The 25,879-nt window shown below is 32.1% G+C and overlaps 1 protein-coding gene across 4 annotated transcripts in view; it reads left to right on the top strand.

The window, feature by feature from the left end:
* LOC126695002 (probable leucine-rich repeat receptor-like serine/threonine-protein kinase At3g14840) overlaps positions 1 to 25,879 on the top strand; it is a 102,620-nt gene that overhangs the window by 50,210 nt on the left and 26,531 nt on the right. The window contains exons 2-3 of one of the 4 annotated variants that reach the window (XM_050391593.1): positions 18,311 to 18,422; positions 18,656 to 18,815. The exons of 1 other annotated variant lie outside the window; for it this stretch is intronic. In XM_050391593.1, coding sequence (XP_050247550.1) covers positions 18,335 to 18,422; positions 18,656 to 18,815 — 248 coding nt within the window. In that variant the 5' untranslated portion in view covers positions 18,311 to 18,334. Of the gene's footprint in view, positions 1 to 18,222; positions 18,423 to 18,655; positions 18,816 to 25,879 lie in introns of those variants that run through there. 2 more of the 4 variants (XM_050391592.1, XM_050391591.1) reach the window with 2 other exon arrangements.

Below are 25,879 nucleotides of genomic sequence, written 5' to 3'. Positions count from 1 at the left end.
GGGTTTTTTTTTTTTTTCATTTGAGCTTGTTTGTACTAAGAGTTTGTGTAGATGGAGGTAAGCGAATTGGGTTGTTGCTGGTTTTGCTGAAGATGAATTGATAGGTTTGTGTTTGTATTCCTGTTGGATTTGTGTTTGTGTTCTTGCTGGATTTGTCTGCATTTGTGTTTGTGTTTGTGTTCTTACTAGATTTGTGTTTGTGTTCTTGCTTAATCTTGTGTTTGTTTTCTAAGAAAAAAAGAGAGAAAATGTCAAATAAAGGAAAATGTTCTTCTTGTTCTTAAATACGAATTTGTGTTCTTATTGTTCTTGTTCAAGGCACTCTTAGATCTCAATTCATGTAATTTTTTTGTTTTTAATTCTGTTTTTAATTTTTTTATTTAGTTTAAATTAATAAATTAATTTTTTTTTAAATTTAGATGCTGATGTGGCATTTTTAATGCCAAAATAGATTTTTTATTATTATTTTAATAGTACCGTCAGCCACATCAGCTTTTTCTGTTAGTTGGCTGACGCCAAGGACTGATATGACACGCGCTAATTGGTTCAGGGACTAAATATGGTGAAATAAAAATGTAGGGACCAAAATAGAAATGAGGCCAAAATCTAAGGACTAAAAGTGCATTTATGCCAAGAAATTAGTAGAATGGAAAATGAAAGCCAAATAGAGACATTGGGAGAAACCATTAGTTCTGCAAAGAAAAACATTTAGGATTTGTGACTTTTAAGGGTGCTTTCTTTCTTTCTTTGACAGACTCACTCTCTCTATCTCTCTATTTCGCTCAAAATCAGACCCAAATGCTTTAAGCTCCTCCTCTCTCAGACCGATCTCTCTCTCAAATCGGTAGGTCTCTCTTAATCAAATGGTGATTGCTGGGTTTTGCTCTCAATGGGTTTTGGTGTTTTGGATTTGAGATGTTTTGGTGTTTGGGTGATGGCTGGGTTTTGGTCTCAACGGGTTTTGATGTTTGGTTGCTAAGAAAATGCAAGAAAAGAAACAAAAATATTAATTTTTTAATTTTGTGGCTGCCAAACATGTTATTTGAGGAAGAACATGTTCTTCCAACAAGATAATGAAAAGAACAAAAACTAAAAAAAATTTACTTATTTATTTATTTTTCTTAAAAAATAGTTTAGAATTTGTTTTTTTAGCTTTTTTAAAATTAAAATACTAACATGACATTTTTAAAATGCTAAATACATTTTTCTTAATATTATTTTAATGGCCACATCAGCATTTAGTGTGCTAGTAGTGCACTCTGTCTGCCATGTAAATAATTTTCATTGGTAAGATAATGGTAAGAACAAAAATAAAATGCATTTTTCATTTTAGGAATTAAAAGCGGTAGAATAAAAAATTATGGGCTAAAATAGAAATGAGACCAAAATATAGGGGCCATTTTTCAACATTGCAAAAAAATGTTGCAACATTGCAAAAAGTCAAAACACACTTTCACATTCAAACAGTCAGTCTTGAATTCCAGGAAAATGAAATTTGACTTATCCACGTTGCAACCACCAATTGGAGAACCCCATTGCTTGAAATATTATTATTATTATTATTATCATCATCTATATATATATATATATATATGAGAAATGATACGTCTACAACATTTTTACAACAAATTCTAAGTGGCAAGTTGTTACTAGTTGTTATTGTTAAGGCAAAAAAGTAATCTTAGTGTTAGTTTCAAATTTGAATCAATAACAACTAACTACCTGTGATTTGTTGTAAAAATGTTGTAGACGTAACATCTATATATATATATATATATAAAAACCGAAGCTTTTAAAACTCCCACAATTTTCCACGTCATCGTTATTTAAAAAAAATTAAAAACTATTTTTATTTCCCAGTCCACGTCATCATTATTTTTTAAATTATCAACATTATTTAAAAAAAAAATCAGCTAAAAAAACTTATTTCTATTTCCACAACAAAACCAAACCCGATACCCAAATTTTTGTTCTCCTTCCTCAAAACCCAACTCTAAACGCCATTCCTCTTTGTTCTCTATTTCTCTCCCTCATCTCTCTTCTCTACCCTTTCAACATCCTCTGATTTGTTTTTCAATCAAACCCGATAAAACCCTAAACCTCTTCAAGAACTGACCACCACCGACTCTCACCGTTACAGTTTACACACCCAGGCCAGGCCACAATATGTGTAAAGATATTCTCTCTGATTCGATACCCAAAAGTGAGTGTTGCCCCAAAATCTCCTGGTTCAATTTCTCAAGAACTCCTTGGTAAGATCACCTTGAATCCTCAATCTTCCTTATCTTCTTCCTTTTTCGTTGTTGTTGTCCTAATCTATTTGCTTATAATTAACTTGTGGTTTTTGTTTCCATAGTTTCTAAACATTCTTGAATTAGGATGAAATCAAGATGACTTTGAGGCTGAAGGATTGATTTGGGGTTTTTATTAGTTTTGGGATTTTGGGGTTCCTAATTAGGGTTTGTTGCAATTATAGATTTCAATTGCTAATATGTTTCCTCTTTGTTCTTTTTTGTTTTCCCCAGGGGAACACCATAGAAGATCAAATTCTACCTAGGGTTTGCCTCTTGGCGTTTTGAGGAATGGTTAGTGATGTTTTTAATTTAATTTAGGATTTCCTCCCTAACCTGTTCTCTTTATTTATTTGTTAGTAGGAGTGAAATTGTGGTTTTTGGGTCCAGTTTAGCACTTTGGTTTACTAATTTGTGTTTTTTTTAATTCAAAACTTCTAAATAAGGTTTTAAATATATTTTGGGTTCTATTTGTTGTTATCCATATAATTGTAGACAAGCTATGAGTCTTCCATGTTTGAAAGACTTAATCTTCATCAAAATATATGAACACTAACAAAAATATTTTTAATTTTGCATTTCGTAGGGTTTAGTTTTCTGTATTTTGGTTGGTTGGTTTTGATTTAATTTATTGGGTATCAAATCTGTGAAGAATTCTGGAGAGCAAGCTTGATCAGCTTTGTGGAGGCTCTTTGTGTTCTAAACCTGCTTGTATGTTAGTTCTCAGTGCACCAATGAACTCTAGCAAATCACACATCATCTCCTTGTAAGAGCAAAGTGGATGGTGAGGTCTTGGGTTCAAGTTCCAGCCAATGTATGTGTAACTTACTTATAAAAAAATGTAGGTTAGCTCAGTCTTTAGGCTTATCATAGCAATTTCTGTTGTAATTTTGTACAATATCAGCTTTGTTCCATTTCAATTCTTTTTATACATTGTATAGTTTCTTCTTATAGTGTTATAATTTTTTCAATGATATGATTGTGATTTAAAATGGTATGGAGAGCTGCAAAGATATGTTTGATCTAAATTCCAAAAGGAGCAGCTATGCTAATTGTTACTCCCTATAAGATGCATTTAGATTTTATTTATGCTGCCACTTCCCTTATTGTTATATCACTGAATTATCTTTTAGACTTATTATATTTGTAAATGCTCTTGACCGATTTCTATCTTTGAAAGAGACCCGAATAATGGTAAGTGGCCTACTTTGCAAATCAAATTCTTTTTAAAGCTACTGGCTGAATTCCACGTTGATGATAGAATATTGAAGGGTTGATTTGGAACCATTGTAATGTTTGAACAGTAGATCTGCTAGGCAATACTACCAAAAGAGCATAATCAGCCTAACTTAGAGTTATCTAATCTAGAAGAAACTTGAAAGTCTCAAATTTTGGAAGCCTTGAACTATTTAGAATTGATTTTCAAAAGGATCTTGTTGTTAGTCATTTGTTGTTATTTTAATGACTTAATTTAAAAAAGATTGCATTAAACGACTTCATTTTAGGAGGATTAGTTATTTTGGTGTTTTAGAAGTTGTAGAAGTGGCGGAAAAAGTTCTGTTTACATAATGTATATTTTTTATTTTGAAATCTTTGTGAACATGTACTTTTTTTTTCCCCTCCTATCCATATGGCTGTGGCATGTTCTTTTTGATTTTAGGGTAATTCTATAGATTTCTTAGAGTAATGCAGGATGGAGGTTGTCTAATCTTGGCTTTTGAGTAAAATTTGATGGCCAAAATTGCACCATATTTGTCACACAAAAAAAGATATATGTTGCAAGTAATAATGGCAAAATTGCTGATTGATGTGCAATCATTAAAATGTTGAATTTTGGTTAAAAGGTTGATATCAACCTAATTTTTATCATCTTTCACAATTTTAAGTGAATACATGTAAATTTGGTCAAATGTTAATTTTTATGCCTTATAGGGCTTTGAGGAGTACATAAATTTGATTTTGGAAGATGTTGGAAAAGTCAACATCAAGAGGGAGAGCAAAAAACTTTAGGTGGGTTCATTTTCTCATTTTAATTTACTTTTAATCTCCCAAAGGTGCATACTCTAAATGTGGTACATCTATTTTGTTATTTGTCGATTACATATCAAAAAATGTACAGGGTAGATTCTTCTTAAGAGATGCAACACAATAGCCACCCCTCTCTCTCTCTCTCTCTCTCTCTCTCTCAATAGTGGAAATAATGATTTCAAAAATTGTGTAAATTGGCATTATGTTGCCTTTTCAATCCCATTGAGGTCTAGCATCTTTGTTTACTAGCAATGTTAGAATTTAGATACATCTTGGACATCAAGAACGATTAATGTAATTTATGAAAGATACTTGATTGAATGAGTATGGAATTAACTATATTTGTGTAATTAATTGTATTGGAGTGTACTTATATCAATTATATATTTTCTAAATGTGACCTCAAGCTCTTGGTTATCATGATTTCTCATTGTATGTGATAGATTTTATTACTTTGTAAGTGATAGATTTTATTGGTTTGGTATATAATTTATACCATGATATTGATTTTTTTTTTCATATTAGGGAAGTTATTAATAGCTTTCCCGTGCATCGCACGGATTAGCGACTAATACAACTAAAACTTAAGCCATAATATTTTTGCAATTCCCACAAAATTTGCAAGGCAACTTCGAACTCCTAGCTATTACATATTCTGTGACGTGGCAATTTAGAGTACAGAATTTAGCGTGTCCGCTTTGGTTTTTGAACTCTTCCCAATAATTAATAATATTTGTTTTTAAGAAGAAGATTGGAAGTATTATTAAGAAAATTAAGGGTCCATTTGGTACTTGTGTTTAGACACATGATTTTAATTTTTAAACAATATTACACGTATTTTCACACACTTTTTCACCCACACGTATTTTTAAAAAATACAAACAACATTACTAGAACAACATTACCAAACAACCCCTAAGAACATTACCATCAGCTCTTCTATAAATATACCAATTTAACACACCAAAAATGCTATTTTATTATTTTAACACATCACTTTACAATTCACCATTTATCACATCTTCTATTCTTCAATTCTATACATTAATATAATATATACAAATATTAAAATAACAAAAAAAAAAACCAACAATATATAAAAATACAAAATAAAAAAACCAACCACCCTTACCTCAACCCACAGCCCACCCCCACTACCAACAACCATCAATGCTCCACCCACCACCGTCTCACACCAGAACCCCCACAGTAGAACACCAAAACCACCACCACAGAAAAACAAAAACAACAACAAAAAACGCAACCCAACCACATCCCACACACCCACCCACTGTCGCCGCTAACCCACCCACCACCAATCCACCCACCCATCAACACCCCACATCCCACCCCACCACCGTCTCACACCAAAACCACCATAGCAGAACACCAAAACCACCACCACAGAAAAACAAAAACAACAACAAAAAAACTCAAAGATTGGCATCAGGTGGCGTGGCATCAGAGATTGGCACCATCTGAACCCACCCATTGCCGAACCCACCCATCAAATCACTTCAAAAAAAAAAAAAACGACAGCAATAGAGATTGGCATTAGGTGGTGCGGTGAGGTTGAATGGAAGAGAGAAAAGCAACAACAATGAGAAGAAAAAAGAGTGAAAGAAGAGATGGGTTGATAGGAATGTCTGAGGAAGAATGAGAGAGGAGAGAAAAAAAAAAGGAATAAAGTGATGAAAGAGGAGAGAGAAAAGAGAATAATAAAATAATAAAACTTTTACAATTGTTGTCCGTACCGTTCTATATTTGAGATGGTACTATTCACTCATGCCAAATATTTTGGCATTTAGAACACCTCATGAGAGTGCTTTTTTGGTGTTTGGTGTGTCAAATGCCAAATATTTGACATTTGACACACTTGATGGTAATGCTTTAATTTAAAAATGGCTAAAGTTATAGAGGTGAGGTGAGGAGGTTGAGAACTTGTTTGGTTTGGTCATGACCCAGTTTTTATAACTCAATATTCATAGCTTAAACTCGTTTTTAAGAAATGACCAAGATATCCTAGGAAAACTTTAAAGCAATCACAATATGACTCAAAACTTTGGGAATTGCATCCAAATTATTTTAAGTCATACAAAAACAACTTTCAAGAGTTCCTTTGAAGTTCTCAAAAAAAAAAAAAAAAAAAGTGTTCCTTTGAAGGTTTCAAGTGTTTTGTAATTATCCAAGCAAAAGTGTAATTAGGTGATTGAATAGTTTGGGTCTCATCTAAAATTAAAAGTTGATAGTAGTTTGTGTGTGTGTGTATATATATAAAAATTAGTTTATTTGTTAATTTTTATTAATTGTTTCTTTTTTTGTTATATATTGCACTATTATTTTGATTGTACTTGTTAGTGTAATTTTAAATAATTTTATTTTGATTTTCTTACTTTTTAGGATGATTTTATATGTTATAGATTAGTATTTTAAAGTGGTAAATTAAATTTGTAATTTAATATCATATAAAAAAAAATATAGAAAGTTTTTTAGTTTTTCGTACAAGCCAAATGTCAAAATTGCTTTTGGGAACATTTTTTTGACAGTCTGAATTTAATAAGGGTGGAGTGTAAAACCCATGTTTTACATAATCCAATAAGAGATTATCACATCAACATTTTACTTAAAATTCAATACATCTTACCACACCTAATAACATCTCAATAAACTCCTAATTTGATTGGATTTATATATGAGTATTAGAACTGATTGGGTGTAGCTGTGGGTGTGGGTGTGCTTATTCTTAAATATGCAATAATATAATATGGTATGTTGGAATTGGAGAGGTAAAACATGGGTTTTACACATCCTTACAGAATTTAATCTCTCTCTCTCTTTTTTTTTTTTTTTTTTTTTTTTTTTTTAACATAGCTAAACACTAGAAAATAAACATTTTTCCCCAAAAATGTTTTCTACTAAAAAGATTTTGAGTAGGTGAAAATTTTTTGAGCTAGGATCTTTTTCTCCTAATGGGAGCTCAAACAAAAAAAGATATGTTGGAATATGGTCAAATCCATTGAATTGTTGCATGGTCTGCCAATCAAGACAACCCATTTTTCAAGAATTAATGGTGTTTTTGCAATTGGAGAAGATAAAATTATAAGGTATAGGATGGAAGTGGGAATGGTGGGTGTGATTGGTTGAGATTGTGGGTCATATTTGTCAATATAAATGAAAGAAAACCATAGACATCTTTGTGTCATTTTCCCTCATGTCTATCTAAAACAAATTGTATCTCATACCCATTTTCCTAAGGAAAGTGGTGTGTGTATGATTATAAAAAGAAGTGGGTTCAAACGATATATAGTCCACCAGTAATAACATCCTTTGTCACCACCCATGTCTATGATTCGAACTCCATCTCCCATCCCCCCGCCCCCCCCCCCCCTCCAAAAAAAAAAAAAAGAGAGGAAGAAGAAGACATCATATATATTTTTTATTCTATTTCTCTCTCTAACTTAAAAATGTATTTTTCCATTATTTTTTCAAAAACATATTCTTTCCATAGTTCCATCTCTCTCTCTCTCATCAACCAATCACCTACAAACCATCACTCTTTTACTCTCTCACATGTCAAATTTAAGGTAAATAAGTTTATTTAATTTCTATGATTAATTAATGTGAAAATTTCTATTATTAATTTGCTTTGAAGTGATTAGTTGAAGCTATTAAATTATTCTATTAAGTAAAGTTATGATAGATCAAGAGTTTTGTAGCTCAACTTGCTAGTGCTACCAACGGTGAATTTGAAATAAAAAGTAAAATTATTAAATGACTCTATTATTAAGTAAAGTTATTATTGGCTAAACCTTATAATTAACTCAACTAACTAGTGTTACCAACAAGAATCAGTGGTTGACCAAAGTGGTGAAACTGTGAGTTTTCTCATATACAAAGTTGCAGATTATGTCTCCACCCATAGTTGTTAGTATCCAATAATACTTATTGTATGGTACACAAAATTTTTTATATAGTAAGGGCATATTGCAAGTACTCATGAATCATATGATACATAGCTAGGTACATATCGTATGAATCGTATCATATCGATAATTGTATCTATCTTATGATGCATCAACATGTGCATTTAAAATGAGTTTTTTTGTTTGTTAACTCCTCCTCTTCTCTTTCTCCTACAAAATTTGGACTATACACTTGACACTTTATTTTTATATTTGCAAATTTCTTTTCTTTGCTAAGAATAATGTATTAAATGAAAATATAATTGTTTCTTTATTATTGTTATAAGTCTAAGAAGCAAGAATGCCAAGAAGAATATAAAGAAAAAAAAAAGAATAAAAGAAGAAAATAGATAGTAAATGTTGATGATGACGAAGAAAATGTTAATGAAGAAATATTTTTTCAAGATAATGAACATAATGATAACATTGACTTAGATGAAATAGACTAGGCAAAATAATTAAAAGCAACTATTATTTTAGCTTTTATATATATATATATATATATATATATATATTGTGGGGCCCGAGATCTGAGGTTCCAGCCCACTTTATGTTAAGGGCCCAAAGCCCAGGCCGAGGAGCCCTACTGCCGAGGACGCGCAATGAAAGCTCCTTGAAAGCCCAAGGATGTGGCCGAGGACGATCTCATGCTCAACACCTCACAAAATGCCTGAAGAAAAGGACAAACTCAGTACAAGAGCAGTACAAGGAAGAAAGCTGCCAACACCGTAATGTGGAGCCCTGCGTCTGACAAGCCCATACTGCAGACCTTGCTATTTAACTCTTCCCAACCACCCCCAACCACTCTGATGTATGGATTGATAGGACGAGTCATTACGCCCAAAAAGGAAAACCTGACACGTAGATGGAGAACGGGAAGGAAACACTAGTATAAAAGGGAAAGAGAGCTGAGAGAGGGGGGGGATCCTAAAAAAAAAAAAGAATGGTGAGAATGTGATGCTCCTCGGACTAAGTCCGAGGAGTCAAACCCTTCAAGCCACATTGATGTAAGGCTTAGCTATTCAGGCCAAACCTACCTTTGTATAAGCTCCCATTAAATCAGAACCAGACCCTTGCCCAGCGACCAAGGGCAAGCCTTTCAAGCCCACTCTCTACAAATTATATTGTTTGGGCCAATTACACACGAACTCAATATCATTATTGAGTCGTTAAAAATCGTGTCCTTACAATTGGCGCCGTCTGTGGGAAAGGCATGCGCGTTGGTGCAGGTGGTGGTGGAGTCAAGCCTCTATCAAGCAAAGGTCTGCAAAGTCCCCTACATTTCCGGCGACGTGCTATCGTTGCTTCGACATAAATTTCCGCTAGGGGCTATGCCTCACGGTGCCGATGGCACGGGCAGCTTTAAGAGCTTTTAACATCAAGCTAACTATCCCCACTTTGGTCAAGGGGATAACCTTCGAAAAAGAAGCAAATAAATAAACAATATAAGTTTTGGACAGAACCAAGACCTTGTATGGTCCTCGGACTCAAGCCTATGGGGAAACCAACTACTTAGAAGAAAAACTACAAGTTTTGGACAGAACCAAGGCCTTGTATGGTCCTCGGACTCAAGCCTATGGGGAAACCAACTACTTAGAAGAAGAAATACAAGTTTTGGGGCACAACCTGGACGTTATGTGGCACTTAGAATCTACCATCGGATCCTCAATACCAAGGGAACTGATGTGACTGTCATAGGGTCAGGTATCATAAAAAACACGGCCAATGTCCCTCACTGCTCGGCAACCCTCTCGGATGGTCTATTTAGAGTTCATTGTTCTCGGACGGTCGCCTTGCCCACATTGCAGAGCACTCAGCTGTTATCTCGGTTAGTTTTATGAGTTTAATCTACTATGAGTTAGCATTATTATACTTGATAATGTCGATAAGTTCGAATTAATAGGATTCTGTTTCAAGGTTTCCTGCTCTAAGTATCATTAAAGGAAATTATCAATGTAGTATCCCGTTCACAGTTGTTGCAGAAAAAGAAAAAGAAATATTCAAAAGGAAACAAATCCATTTCTTATTAAGACAAAGAAACAGTATAGCGTACAATGAAAGAGCTTAAATAAGCTCATACTGAAACTAGCTACATAAGCGAAAAGAAAAGATACAGGAGAGGTGTAGAGAAGAGACGTGCTGCCGTTCAAAAATTTTGTCTAAGGAAACCATTCCTCAATACTTTTACATGCCTATAACTCAGGCAGCAAAAGAGCCCAACTTGGTACTTGCACCGTTGAAGAAAAGGTGCAGAGAGCCCGACTTCGGGCTAGCGCCGCTGAAGAAAAGGTGCAGGGAACCCAACTTGAGGCCAGCACCATTGAAGAAAAGGTGCAGGAAGCCGGAAGTTGATGAGCCTCCACGTAATCACGCCTGCGATAGAGCAGACGGCGCTGATGGCGGAAAACCTTACTCCTGACGCACCAAGAATCTGGTGCGACCAGTACCTGCTTCGGATTTTGACTGAAAAAGAGAGAAATACCATTTCCCCCTTGTCAAAACGGAAGAGTACCCTGAATCTGTGCCTCCCCTGTCCAGACCACACCACCTTGAGTCTCGGAAGGACCCGGCGCTTCTGTGGCGAATGTAGTTCCTTTACCCCTGCCCGTGTCTCAAACATATTGCCCTAAAGGTGGATAGCACTGGATATGGAGACTGATTATAGCTAAAGGGTTATGATTTTGAAAAGAGCCGAAGGGTTTGTATGTAAGGAGAATAACCTTCTATCCTACTTATATATAGGGTAAGGTGGGGGCATTCAATTTGTGCAGCTTTCCAAGGAATGCTACGGACAAGGCAGATGTGGCTCAATTTCCAAAACCATCCGCAGCCGTAGGATCTGAAGATCCTCGTGAAGGCGCGCCTCGAGTACTGAATAGTCAAAAGACTCCGCGTGAGTGAATAAAGGAATGCCTCTTAAATTTGACACGTCTCACATGTAAATGGAAAAACACCAATATTAGTAGAGTACAGAATTTGAGTGAGCCATGATGTGGGTCCAACATCACCAAAACCCTCCTCCCCAACTAAAAATCGGGCAGCAGGATTTTGAGGGGTTATTGTGGGGCTCGAGATCTGAGGTTCCAACCCACTTTATGTTAAGGGCCCAAAGCCCAAGCCGAGGAGCCCTACTGCCGAGGACGCGCAATGAAAGCTCCTTGAAAGCCTAAGGATGTGGCCGAGGACGATCTCACGCTCAACACCTCACAAAATGCCTGAAGAAAAGGACAAACTCAGTACAAGAGCAGTACAAGGAAGAAAGCTGCCAACACCGTAATGTGGAGCCCTGCGTCTGACAAGCCCATATTGCAGACCTTACTATTTAACTATTCCCAACCACCCCCAACCACTCTGATGTATGGATTGATAGGATGAGCCATTACGCCAAAAAATGAAAAACTGACACGTAGATGGAGAACGGGAAGGAAACACTAGTATAAAAGGGAAAGAGAGCTGAGAGAGTGGGGGGATCCTAAAAAAAAAAAGAATGGTGAGAATGTGATGAGTCAAACTCTTCAAGCCACATCGATGTAAGGCTTAGCTATTCAGGCCAAACCTACCTTTGTATAAGCTCCCATTAAATCAGAACCAGACCCTTGCCCAGCGACCAAGGGCAAGCCTTTCAAGCCCACTCTCTACAAATTATATTGTTTGGGCCAATTACACACGAACTCAATATTATTCTTGAGTCGTTAAAAATCGTGTCCTTACATATATATATATATATATATTAATATATATATCACGTATTATTACTTTTGAGTTTAGTATATTTAAATGTATATGTTATAAACATGTGTTAATTTGATTATAGTTAGTTTTTTAAAATATTATTCCATAAGTGGTTATTAAATTGGTTATTGGTTAAATATATTCCAAATTTATTATGAATATACCTTTTATACATGTAATATTATGTATATTTATAATTAAAAAAAAACATTTATTAGGTGTTATTATATTATACTTATATGATACCCGATAAAGATAAATTAAAATCGTTTTATAATATCTTATAAAAAAAATCGTTTTATAATATTAATTCAATTTTGACTAGTACATATATCTCTAAAAAATTTTGACTAGTTCATACATATATTTTTGACAACTATGTCGGCATATATAATTGAGTGGCACTTCTCTGTTTGTTTTTTCTTCTAACTGGCTAAGATATATTGCTAGTTGCAATAGTTGATGGTGACACCGAACGAACAAAGGTCGTATACCTTTAATTTCGGAGACAATAATGTCTTGTCAAATAATGAATTCTGAGGGAGCAATTGCACGACGCGTTAGAGAAAGCGAATGAGATAGTAATGAAAATGAGACGAACGGTGTGGCCCTCAATATTATTCCTCATAGCTTTGTGTAATTTGTGAAAGGATATAGAGTTTGTCCACAAATTTTTTTATTTTTTATTTTTAATAGAAACCTTTATTGATCAAGGTTATGAAACCCGGACCGGACCGCACGGTCCGACCGGAAAAACCTCAAACCGTTCATCTTTGCGGTTCTTTTAGCCTCAAGAACCGTTTTATGGGAAAAAAACAGGGACCTGTGCAAACCGCGGTCTGACCTCACGGTTCTGAGAACCGTGATCAGACTGCTTCTCACGGTTCCCTACTTTCCATTGTATCTAACCTATAAAAAAAAAAAAAAAAAAAAAAAAAAAAGGCAACAAAATGGACATTTTAGACCATGCATGGGTTTTTCGGTCAGACCTGGACTTTTTGTTTGAAAATATTCACTGAAAACTTGTCGGAAGTTTTGAATCTTTCATCGTCGATGGGTCATCTTGTTCGCTAGAAGCCGAAAGTAGCAGATCTTGTTCACTAAATTGATGTTTTGGGGGAGATTTTGCTCGGATCTTGTTCGCAGACGATGCAGCTCCTTCTTCTTCTTTGTTTCTTCACTGCTTCTTCAGTTCTTCTTTCGTTCTTCATGGTCTCCTTCCTTCAGTTTAAAGCAGATGACTTCTTTCAACTTTATTTTTGCTTTTTAGTTTGGTGAGCCTAGCACGTGTGACATGACAAAGCCTTGGAAAATTTCCATCTCATTCTGACTCATTGCCCCTCCCAACGTGATATGATGGAGAAGTGAATGAGCCTAATTTAATATTAATATATGATTGTTTTTGAAAGTTTCTGGCTCATTGCCGTGTGAGCCTAGCACGGGTGACATGATGGAGAAGTGGATGAGGACAAAAATGAGTTTGAAAGTGGATGAGCCTAGCACGGGTGACATGAGACATGATGGAGAAGTGACATGAGACATGATGGACAAAAATGAGTTTGAAAGTGGATGAGCCTAGCATGGGTGACATGAGACATGATGGAGAAGTGGATGTGAAAGTTTCTGACTCATTGCTCCTCCCAACATGAATATTAATATTATTATTATTTTTTTACTATTAAGTTGGATTTTGAAACATTATAATAAAATTAGTGATATAAAATTGCATTTAAAAAAAGTATTTATTTAGATTATTTTAGTCAAATTTTCAATTTTTACTAATTTAATATTTTTAGTTATATTTAAAATAATTATTAAAATAATTATGACGTCATTACGGTTCGACTTTGGTTCGATCTCAGTTCGATCTCAAAAACCTTGAACCTTTCTCTTTTACGGTTCAATGAACGGTTCGGGTCTGAAAACCTTGTTATTGATACTAATCATCACAACACAATTCAATTCAATATCATAAAAACATAAGTTTAAGAAACAAATAGTAAATAACATTTATTGACTCGAAATTTGATATGTGCGTTAAGAGCATACAAAATATGCAATTCAACTATTAAACTTTTAAAGTATGTACTCGTGTTAAGATTTTTAGTAGAATTTGTAGCCAAATTTTATTATTTCTAAAATCCCCTCATCCCATTATTGTAATTATCAAATTATAAAAAGATTAAAACAAAAAAAATGCATTGTAACTGATAAGAACATTTCCATTTATTATGATTAAACTAGCTAGCTCTGGTACATGAGAAGATTATCTTTAGAATTATTTATGAGTGTAACTATAAGTAGGACTCACTAATATTTGTTTATTAATTAGAAGAAAAAAAGAAGGTTTATTCTGGCAAATGGAAGGTGTCTGTATATATAAAATTTGTGGGACATGTAGTTTACAATTTTTATTTTTTGTGTGGAGAGAATCTAGGTTACAAACTTACTCCTTAATTGGAATGTGTACGTTGGAAATGGTTGTGTTGCGCAACACTTCCCCAAATTAGGGTTATTTTGGAAGGAAAATGTAACTTTTTCAGAAATTTCATTAATATGACAATGCAAGACCCCTCCTCAAAGCTGTTTGAAAAAAGTCCAAACTCCTGATTGGAGTGGTGAAAAGTATGTTATTTATTAATATCAAACTATTTTGTTGAATAAATCTTGGTGCAACAAAATCATTCATAATTTATTTTACATCGGTTAAGATGGTATATATATAATTTATACATAGAAAAAAAAAATAGTGTAGCAATGCGTAACTATATAAAAATATGGTTATCGCATTGTCACTTCAACAAGTTTTTATTTTTTATTTTTATAAAAAACTATGTTCTTAACATTTTTGTATATTATTTTAGCTTTGCAACTTTTTTTTTTATATATGAAGAACTTTGTAACGTATTAAGACAATAAGTTATAACTTGTGTAAAATTATTTTTACATGATAACACTACTTTTATCCAATATTATGAATTTCGTTCTGTTCCGATTGAAATGGATGGAAAATACTGTATTGGTAAATAAAACAGAATGGTAACCCTCCTCATTTCACCTTGGAGAAAATTCCAAGCCATTTTGGATCATTTCCAGTGTTTTGGATCATTTCAGTAAATACTAGCCAAAATTCAAGATTCGATCGGCATGAAATTTGGACTTAAAAAAAAAAAAATCTTAAAACCTTAACAAATCTGTACACATAAAAACCTAAAAATAATAATAAATCAAATTAAAAAAAAAGACGCTACAACCTTTAAATAAAAAAACTGACAATGAGGCTATAATGCACGATGACTTTAAAAAAAAAAAATTATAACAATAATGCATGATGAGTTTATTTTTGGTGAGAATAATGCACGACGAGTTACTGTTGAGGAAATTGAGGTCGAATGTAAAGGAAAACAAAACATAAATAAAAGAAGGATCATGCTAATAAGTGCTTTTAGGACATTGATTAATAATCTATTTTAGAAAAATTTTGACACCATTTTTATAGAAAATGAAAAAATTGTTAAAATATTAATTGCTTTCTTTAAATGAATTATTAATCAATGTCCTAAAGATATTTTTTAGAATTTCCCATAAAAGAAATGATATAGATTGATGAGAAGATATTTAACAATGAGAAGTGGATAAGTGGGAGGGTCAAAGACTTGGAAGATATGTGTGGAGGAGAAAAATCAAGAGAAAAAAAAAAAAATAAATGATATAGATTGACGAGAAGATATTTAGGGTATGTTTGGAAATTGTTTTCTCCCATTATTTTCTGTTTTCAAAAATAATTTTTTATTTTTGAGACTAAAAAATTTGTTTGGTAATCCAAAATGAACAGAAAACAAAAACTGTTCTCAAAACTCAATTTGTAAAGAAAACCGAAAACATGCAAAATGTTGTTTTCAGTTTCTGATTTTCAAAAGTAAATAAAAACATGCATTTAATTTAATAAATCTGTTTCATTTAATGAGTTAGCATTAGAGTTCAAATTCTAGTAAAAACATATTTTAGTATTTTCTATTTTAAAAAAATATATATATATTTTTTAATTTTAGCTAACCAAACATGCTTTTTATTTCAAAAATACAAGAAATTTGGTTTTTCTTTATATTCTCAGGAACAAGTTTTTGAAAATAGAAAACAAAAACCGTTACCAAACATAACCTTAACAATTAATGAGAAGTGGATGGGTTGGAGGGGCAGAGACTTGGAAGATGTGTGTGGAGGAGAAATATCAAAAGAAAAAAATTTAGATAAATATGAGAAGAAAGTGAAACAGGTGGGTGGGTGGGAAAAAAAAGAAAAAGAATAAATGTGTTGGAGATAGAGTTGTTGCATGGTTGCATAGCCTTAATTAGTATTTTAATTAAAATAATAATAATTTCAATGAATTGATTAGGCCAATTTTAAAATAATAAGTTTTATAAATTTATTAAAAATAATAATTTTTATGAATTTTTTCTAAGGTAATAAATATGAAATATATTTGGAATTCGTATATAAATGAGTGGATTGATATTATATTTGGACAGGAATCCCAATTTTGTGAGAAGAATTATTATTTTTTGTATTATTGCACTCTGTTATTTTTTGTATCGTTGCACTGTTATTTGGTGTTAACTGTGTTGAATTGGGACATTCAAGTATAACAAGGTAAAGAGGCCATATTGGAAAATATTGGATTCTTTTATGTCACTTATGGCTCTTCAATTTTTCTGTTTCTTAAAGGTAAAGATGTTAAACCCAGTAAATTTTATTTTGCTGTGCCACAATGGCTCTTCAATTTTTCTGTTTCTTACTTGTGTTCTTTTTGTTTTCCTCTTTTGGACCAAAAAAAGGTACAACAACGCACTACACAAGACCATCAAGTTGGGTTTCTATTTGTCTGTTGTACAATTTTATTTTATTTTCTCCTTGGCATCTAGATTTGTTGTCATCTCTAGCCATTTTTGTAGTTTGAATGGAAGCTTAATTTGATGCGAAGCATATCTTTTAAATATTCAGCAAAATAATAAAAATAAACCTAAGATTTCTTTAAATCTCATTTTCAATAGTTTTTAGTGCGTTCAATTTAGCATTTTGTTATTTTGTTAAAAGAGAACAAAAATTGTTTTTAATTGTAGCCCAATAAAATAAATTGTTGTCTAAAAAAACAATATCATGAAAATTGTTTAATAACCTAAGCTTAAGATCAATAGCATCATTACAATTGACCAGTCCTGTGCGTAAGCATGGGTTATATACTATTATGTATTTATAGCCAAAGCTTAAAGAAAATTCGATTAGATTTTAATTGGATTCTCAGTTTTGTGCCACATGTCCCATATAATTTTTTATTTTGTGCCAAGTAAATTATTGAGTGTAAAAATCAAAGAGTCCAAATCTAATTAGATTCTAAATTGAAGTCCAATTTTCCACCATGTGTCCATCTAATTTTTTAATTTTTGTGGCAAATGAATTATTAGGTGTAAAAACCGAAGAATCTAAAACCAATTAAATTTTAAATCATATATATATATATATAAATGAGAAACCATTACATATTTTACAAATGTATGGTTTAATAAAAGTGTAAGCTAATACTATGTATAATTGAACATTTTTTCAAAAATAGTATAATTTAAATTGTATAATTGTGATTATTTTTAACTGCACCCGTGCATATGCATGGGGCTACATATTAGTTGGTAATAATGAAGGAAAAAATTGAAATAAAAAAAATAATGAAGGAAAAATTTGAAATAAAAAAATATGCTAAGAGTTACAAATTAGTGCAAATCTGCTTTCATTTTCTTTTAAAAAGAAAATGGTAGAGGTGGAGACGCAATTGACTTGACAACTGGTGTTTGGAGTTGGCCATTGATAATGGATCCTATCGCTGAAGATTGAAAGTGAAAGAGGAAGAAAGGGGAATATTTGGGTTTTATCGTGAATGATTTGAACTTTTTATGAGTCAGTGCGTGTATGTTATTATCTACATATTTAATTGGGAGATATTGGGTACAATTTCAAAATTTTCAATAGAATTTGTTATTTTCATCATAATTTGCAATATTGCAATTATTGAATCAATCAGGTGGGAATAGCTTGACTTAATAGTTGACCTCCAAGTGTCTAAAAGGTCTCCCATTTCACACCCTCTTTTGAAGAAGAAAAAAAAAATATATATATATATATATATATATATATATATTCTCAACTTTATTGTCTTACTACTTTTATCTCCCATGATCTCTCTCTGGCATATATAACAATTTTACACCATTTTGGACACCGTATATTTTTGCCTTCAAAAGTTAGGTTTATTTATCCAAAGAATTCAAGATGTTCTTCATTCGACTTCTCCTTGCTTCAGCTGTCACCTTTTGCTTCACAAGTTTTGTTTTAGCCACTGTATTGGTAGATGATGAAAGTATGTTCTCACTCTCTCACACACACACAGTTGTGTATATGATAGCTTGAGTTCCTTCTTTTCTTTTTTTAATCTTTTCTTTTCTGTTTTCTATAAAATCTTTGTTTCCATGTGGATGGAATGGAACTCATGCAATTTGGTAGAAAATATTACAAGTATGATTGATTTGATTTTCTTTATAACCTTACTAATATATAATTTTTTTTTTTTTTGATGACGATAACGCTTTACAGTACAAGCTTTACGTGATATAGCGAAGACTTTGGGGAAGACGGACTGGAATTTCAATGAAGATCCATGCAGTGCACAATCTGTATGGGTAAAAAATTTAGATAATGCTGTTAACTGCAATTGCAGTATCCCCAATACCACCGGCTGCCATGTTGTCAGCATGTATGCTCTCTCTCTCTCTCTCTCTCTCTCTCTCTCTCATACTTACGAGCACCAAACATTTATCGGCCAAACCATTGAAGTACTGTGTTACTGCCAAACCATTAGAGTTGCACGCGTGGTCGGATGAATTTATTTTGTCAAAAAATAGAACTGTGCATATAAAAATGTGATTTTTACCTTCATCCAAAATAAATAAACAAATGTGTTTTTTAACAATTAAGGACAATTTGATACATGTGTTTAAAAACTGAAAATTGTTGTTTGAAAGTATTTGTGAAAATACGTGTTGGTGAAAAAGTGTAAAAATACGTATAATATTGTTTAAAACTGAAAATTGTTATGTGTTTAGTGTCTGAAAATACGTATAATATTATTTAAAACTGAAAATTGTTATTTAAAAACACAAATCAAACACTCCTAAGCATTTTATTTCAATACCAATCTATTTTGACATATCCTTTTAATTTGGGCAAATAGATATATATATATATATATATATATATAATATTTCATATCTTATTACTATAGATAAAAATTCGTAAAAGTTATTATTTTTAATACATTTATAAAAATTATTATTTTAAAATTGGCCTAATCAATTCATTTAAATTATTATTATTTTAATTAAAGTACTAATTAAGCTTTGCAACAATGAAACAACTGAAATAAGACTCGGCGGTGGTTTTAATATTTCAGCTAGGATGCTACCCAAGCCAACTCCATCTCTAACACAATTTTTCCCCACCTACGTGTTTCACTTTTTTATCGTATTTATTACTATTACTTTTTTCTTGATTTTTCTCCTCCACACACATCTTCCAAGTCTCTTACCCTTCCACTTATCCACTTCTCATTGTTTAACATCCTCTCATCTATATCATTTCTTTCATTTTATGTTTTGTTTTTCTCTATGTTCATCCCCAACCCAGGCCAGTACTTGTACCAGACAATACTTGTACCTCATTTTTCACTCAGTTTCCTCATTAGCAACTTGCCATGCATTATGGTCTCATCGTCAGCCTTTTTTTTATTTTATTTTATTTTATTTTATTTTATGTGTGTATAGATTTGTCTAGGTTTTAAGAAATTTTTTTTTGAGTCCAAACTTAATGCCAATCAAATCTTGCATTTTGGTGGATATTTACCGAAACACCCAAAATGATCCAAGACAGCTTGGAATTTTCTCCGAGGTGAAATGGAGGGGGGTTGGGGGGTTTACCATTTCGGTTTGTTTACCAGTATGGTATTTTCCATCCATTTCGGCCGAAATGGAACAAAATTCATAACATTCGATAAAAATAGTGTTATTAGTGATATCATGTAAAAATGATGTTACATGAGTTATAACTTATTTTCTTAATAAGTTGCAAAGTTCTTTGTATCAAAAAGAAAAAAAAAGTTGCAAAGCTAAAATAATATACAACAATTTTAAGAACATAATTTATAAAAAATAAAACAAAAACTTGTTGAAATGACAATGTGATGGGTACCAACCTAATTTTTATATAGTTACTCATTGCTACTCTACTTTTTTTTTTCTTTCTTTCTGTGTATAAATTATATATATACCATCTCAATAGCGGAACTAGAATTTTATGAATTGGGGGCAAAATAATAATAAATATAAATATGAAATCGAACTAATTTATTAGTATCATACAAGAAATATGAAGAATTGGAGGGCTAATCATATTTCTTTTGAAAATTTTAGGTAAATTTAGGGCCAAAAATCTAATTTTTAAGAAGTTTGGGGGCCAACCATTTATTTTTTGAAAAAAATTAAGAAACTTTAGGGGTAATTTTATAAAATTAGAAAAGTTTGGGGGAACCATGACCCTCCATCCTTCCAAGTGGGTCCACTCTTGTATCATCTTAACCGATGTAAAATAAATTGAGAATAATTTTGTTGCACTAAGATTTATTCAACAAAATAGTCTGATATTCACGAGTAACATACTTTTTCACCACTCCAATCAAGTGTTTGGACTGTCAAATTTACATCCGATAGAAAATATATATATATATATATATATATATTTATATATATTAAATTGAGTTGTGGTGATTAGTTTCAATCAAGTCCTAAAAAAAAAAAAAAGTCTGTGCACAAACTTTATATCCTTTCACAAATTTTATATCTTGTCTTCACACAAACTTTATATCCTGTCTTCGCATATGAGGAATAATATTAAGCATGTACTCTGTAAGGCTTGTAGCCAACTCTCAGCCCACGTTGGCGAGTTAATTTATGGAATTATCCTCTTAACCAACAAAAAAAAAAAGAATAATATTAAGGGCCACACCGTTGGTTTTGTTTTCATTAGGTGTGTTTGGATACCGCTTATTTGTTGAAAATTAAAAATTTATTGCTGAAAATATTATAGTAAAATAATTTTTAAATGTGTAAATAATATTGTAGAACCTAAATTTTGCTAAAAATTTGTGTTTGGATGACTTTTGTGGGTTTATAAACAGAATCTATCTGACCCACAGACAAAACGCATAATGCAGGATTGGGTAAAATGCCCCATCCATACGCATGCTTAGGGGCCGTTTGGATTGAGTTTTTTGATAACTCAATTCTCTGTTTCCATAACTCATAACTCAAAAATGGTGGGACCCATAGTAAAAAGGTTGTTTGGCCAAACGATAACTCTGTTTCCATAACTCTGTTTCCATCACTCAATTCTCTGATTTTTGAGTTATGAGTTATGGAAACTGAAAACAACAAAAGGCTGTTTTCAGTTTCCATAACTCGTAACTCAATGGCATTTCCGTAAATAAACACACATGAGGGACCCACAGCCGCAACTTTTGACCACCTTTTGACTTTTTTTTTTCTTTTTCTTTTTCTTTTCCTGGGTTGGCCGTTCAGGTTTTTTTTTTTTTTTTTTTTTTTCTTCTTCTGGGTTGGCGTTGTTCTTTTTTTTTTTTCTTTTTCTTTTCTGGGTTGGCGTTGTTCTTTTTTTTTTTTTTTTTTTTTCTTTTTCTTTTTCTTTTCCTGGGTTGGCTGTTCGGTTTTTTTTTTTTTTTTTTTTTTTAAAGCTTCGGTGAGTTGGGTATTAATAAAAAAAAATAAAAAATAAAAAAAAAAAAAACTACTGTACTGGCTGACAGGTGTGGGACCCATGAATAGTGTGAAAAAATTGAGTGATGAAAATAAAAGTGATGAGTTATGAGTTATGAGTGATGAGTGATGAGTGATGGAAATTGAGTGACGGAAATTGAGTGATGAAAAAAGGTTACCCAAACAGGCCCTTACTGTCCCATTTCTCTTTTTCTAACGCGTCATGCTATTGCTCCCTAAAAGAATTCATTATTTGACAAGACTTTATTTCTCTGAAATTAAAGGTATATGACCGTGTTGGTTTGGTGTCTCCATCACCTATTGCAACTTGCAATATATCTTTGAGCATTAGCATTAGGGTGTAAGTTTTTCTTTTTAGCATCCGTGAACAATAAGGGTATGATTGGTAGATTGTAATAGGTACTGTAATATAATAGTCATTCCTTATGAATAGGGATTTTTTTTTTTTTTTTTTTTTTTTTTTTTTACAAAATAGAATTTTACTCTAACCTAATCTAAGTGTATATATGTGTGAAACTCCCTCCTAGAGACTTGAACCCTGGCTCTTACCCCCCATACCTCACAAGCACTTATGGAGTGACCATCGTACCAAGAGTGTGCGGTGGTATTCCTTATGAATAGTTATTTTTTAAAATGAGGAATAGATATTCATTTATAAAATTATTGTAATAGCTATTCTTTAGTAGATGTATTAATTTCTAAAATTAATATATTTCTAAATAAATAAATTTTCCATATGCATATAATAATTATGAAAATAAAAAATCATAAAAAATAACTAATCTCTCTTTAAAATTAAAAAAATATTATTTTTTAGGATATATAATTATATGAGTAAGATATTTCCTAAAATATATCTTAAGTTTGATTTAAAATGTTTTCATTCCATTGTCTTCAAGGTTCTATTTGTTACCAAACAAATGAATAGTAATAAGTATTACAGTACAATATCATGTATTCATTGTAATACCTATTCCTGTTCCTATGTAATTACCGTTACAATTTACCAAACATGCCCTAAGAACACTAGCATCCAGGGATGCAAAGGAAAATATATTTTACATCTTCAAACGCCACTTTATTTATTTTACCAACTTATTTCACAACCCACCATACATCCCAGATTTTTATTTTTACATACAACCCAATAAATTAATATAAACTATATAATAAAATAATAAAAAGTACTCTCTCTCTCTTTCCTCCGAGTCTCTTTTTCTTTTCATCCACTATCGCAAACACCACACCCCAACCACAAATATAACCAACCACCACACCCACGATCAAAATTAACCACCTTCACTGCCACCACAATTAGTATCCATCCAAAAATCAATCCAATAGGAAAAAAAAAAAAAAAAAAAAAAAAAAAAAAAAAAAAAAAACAGCACAACCACCACCCACATAACCCACCACCAACATCAACAACAACCACGGCCAAATCCATACCCACAAACCCAAATAAAAAAATTTTAAAAAAAAGAATAAAAACAAAAACAAAAATCAAAACCAAATCAAAACCACAACTCACAACCACCAACCACAAAAAACATAACAACCACCACTGCTAAACCCACCGCTGCAATCTACCACCACACAAATTAGACTCTACCACCTCATGACCCACCAAAACCCAAACCCATACATCCACAACCCACACCCACAACGGCCCCACGCCCATCGACATCCCACAACCTGAAACCCTCCACTGCTAAGGCCGATCTACAACTACCCACCCAAGGCCGATTCAAAGCCCACCCACCCAAATCGATCTGAACCCACCCTAAACAGCCAACCAAAATCTTTAGAGAGAGAGAGAGAGAGAGAGAGAGAGAGAGGCAAGTGTCACTGTGAGAGGAAGAGAGGAGAAAAGAAAGAAGAGAAAGGAGTCTGAAAGTGAGAGGAAGAGAGAGAGTGTGAGTGATGAGGAGAGGCATAAAACATGACGAAGAGAGAGAAATATGAGATATTTGTGAATAAAATAATATATGTTTTTTACATCCTAAGCTACAGTTGGTTCTCATATATGAGAACTAACTGTTCACAGATGGTAAAAGAAAATTAAAAACCCATCCTTGGATGTAGCTTCTTTTTGCCTTGTTGGTTGCTAAAATAGCAACTGAGGGGTTGTTACACCCTCAATTCTAGTGCTCTAAGGTTGTATACATACAATCCTACTGTTCATAGGTTGCAAAAATAAAAACACATATTTTAATGGAGTGAGAGAGGAAGAGAGGAATTGAGGGAAGAGAGAGATGGGAGAGAATTGATTTGTTTATATTATTTGTTGGTATAGTTTATATTATTTTAATTAGTTGTACGTAAAAATAAAAACTTGGATGTTGGGTGAATTGCAAAATGGGATGGTAAAATAGATAAAGTAGGTTTTGAGGACGTATAATAGACATTTTTTTTACATCCTTGGATGTGAATGCTCTTAGCTAGTTATTAGAAGGAAAAACAAATAGGATAGTGCTACTCAATTATATATGCCTTTTTCTCAACCAAAAAGAAAAAATATATATGCCTAGATAATTGTCAAAAATCTGTGTATATAGTTGTCAAAATTGAATTAATATTATGAATGGATTTTTAATTTTTTGTATAGTATATTATATCATACCATGTATAGTAAAATACACAAACAACTAATAATTTTTTTAAAAAAATTATAGATATAAATAATATTACAATAAAAGGTATGTTTATTATAAATTCGAAATATATTCAACTAATAACCAATTTAATAATCACTTATGTAATAATATTTCGGAAAACTAACTAAATTGATCAAATTAACATATGTTTATAACATATAAATTCAAATGGATTAAACTCAAAAGTAATAATACATGTTATATATGAGTCAAATAGATAATTACTTTTCTTCATCTTGCCTAATCAACTCCATCTAAGTCAATGGTATCATCATGCTCATCATCTTGCAAAACTATTATTCATTAACATTTTCTTCATCATCATCAACATTTACTATCTCTTTTCTTGTTCTTTTTTCTAATTTTTTTTTTCTTTATATTTCTTCTTGGCGTTCTTACTTCTTAGACTTATGACAATAATAATAAATTTTTTAATTTAATACATTATTCATAGCATAGAAAAGAAATTTGCAAATATGAAAGTAAAGTGTCAAGTATATAGCTCAAATTTTGTAGGAGAAAGAGAAGAGGGGAAATTAACAAAAAAAAACTCATTTAAAACCCACATGTCAATGTATTGTACAATAGATACAATTATCGATACGATACAATTCATACGATATGTACCTATGTATCATATGATTCATAAGCACTTCCATTACAATACAAAATCTTGTGTGCACCATACAGTGAGTATCATACGATACTAATAACTATGGGTGGAGACATATTTTGCAACTTTGTATATGAAAAAACTCACAATTTCACCACTTGAGTCAACCACTGATTAGTGTTGGTAACATAGCTAGTTGAGTTATAAGGTTTAGCCAATAATAACTTTACTTAATAATAGAATCATTTAATAATTTTTACTTTTTACTTCAAATTCACCAATCACCATTGGTAGCGCCAACAAGTTGAGCTACAAAACTCTTGACCTATCATAACTTTACTTAATATAATCATTTAATAGCTTCAACTTTTCACTTCAAATCAAATTAATAATATAATTTTTCTTATTAATTAATCATAGAAATAGAATATAAACTTATTTACCTTAATTGTGGCGTGTGAGAGAGTAAAAGAGTGATGGTTTGTTGGTGACTAGTTGGAGAGAGAGAGAGAGAGAGAGAGAGAGAGAGAGAGAGATGCTTGATGGAACTATGTGAAGATTTTTTTTAAATACTGGAAATAATTTTTTAAGTTAGAGAGAGAAATAGAATAAAAAATGTATATGAGTGTCTTCTTCTTCTTCTTCTTCTTCCTCTTTTTTTAGGGGGGGGGGGGGGAGGAGGAGATGGAGTTCGAATCATAGATAT

This window comes from Quercus robur, chromosome 8, assembly GCF_932294415.1.
Source record: "Quercus robur chromosome 8, dhQueRobu3.1, whole genome shotgun sequence".
In the NCBI taxonomy this organism is placed as follows: Eukaryota; Viridiplantae; Streptophyta; class Magnoliopsida; order Fagales; family Fagaceae; genus Quercus; species Quercus robur.
Note: the sequence above shows the minus strand (reverse complement) of the source record. Positions and strands in the feature narration are given on the sequence as shown.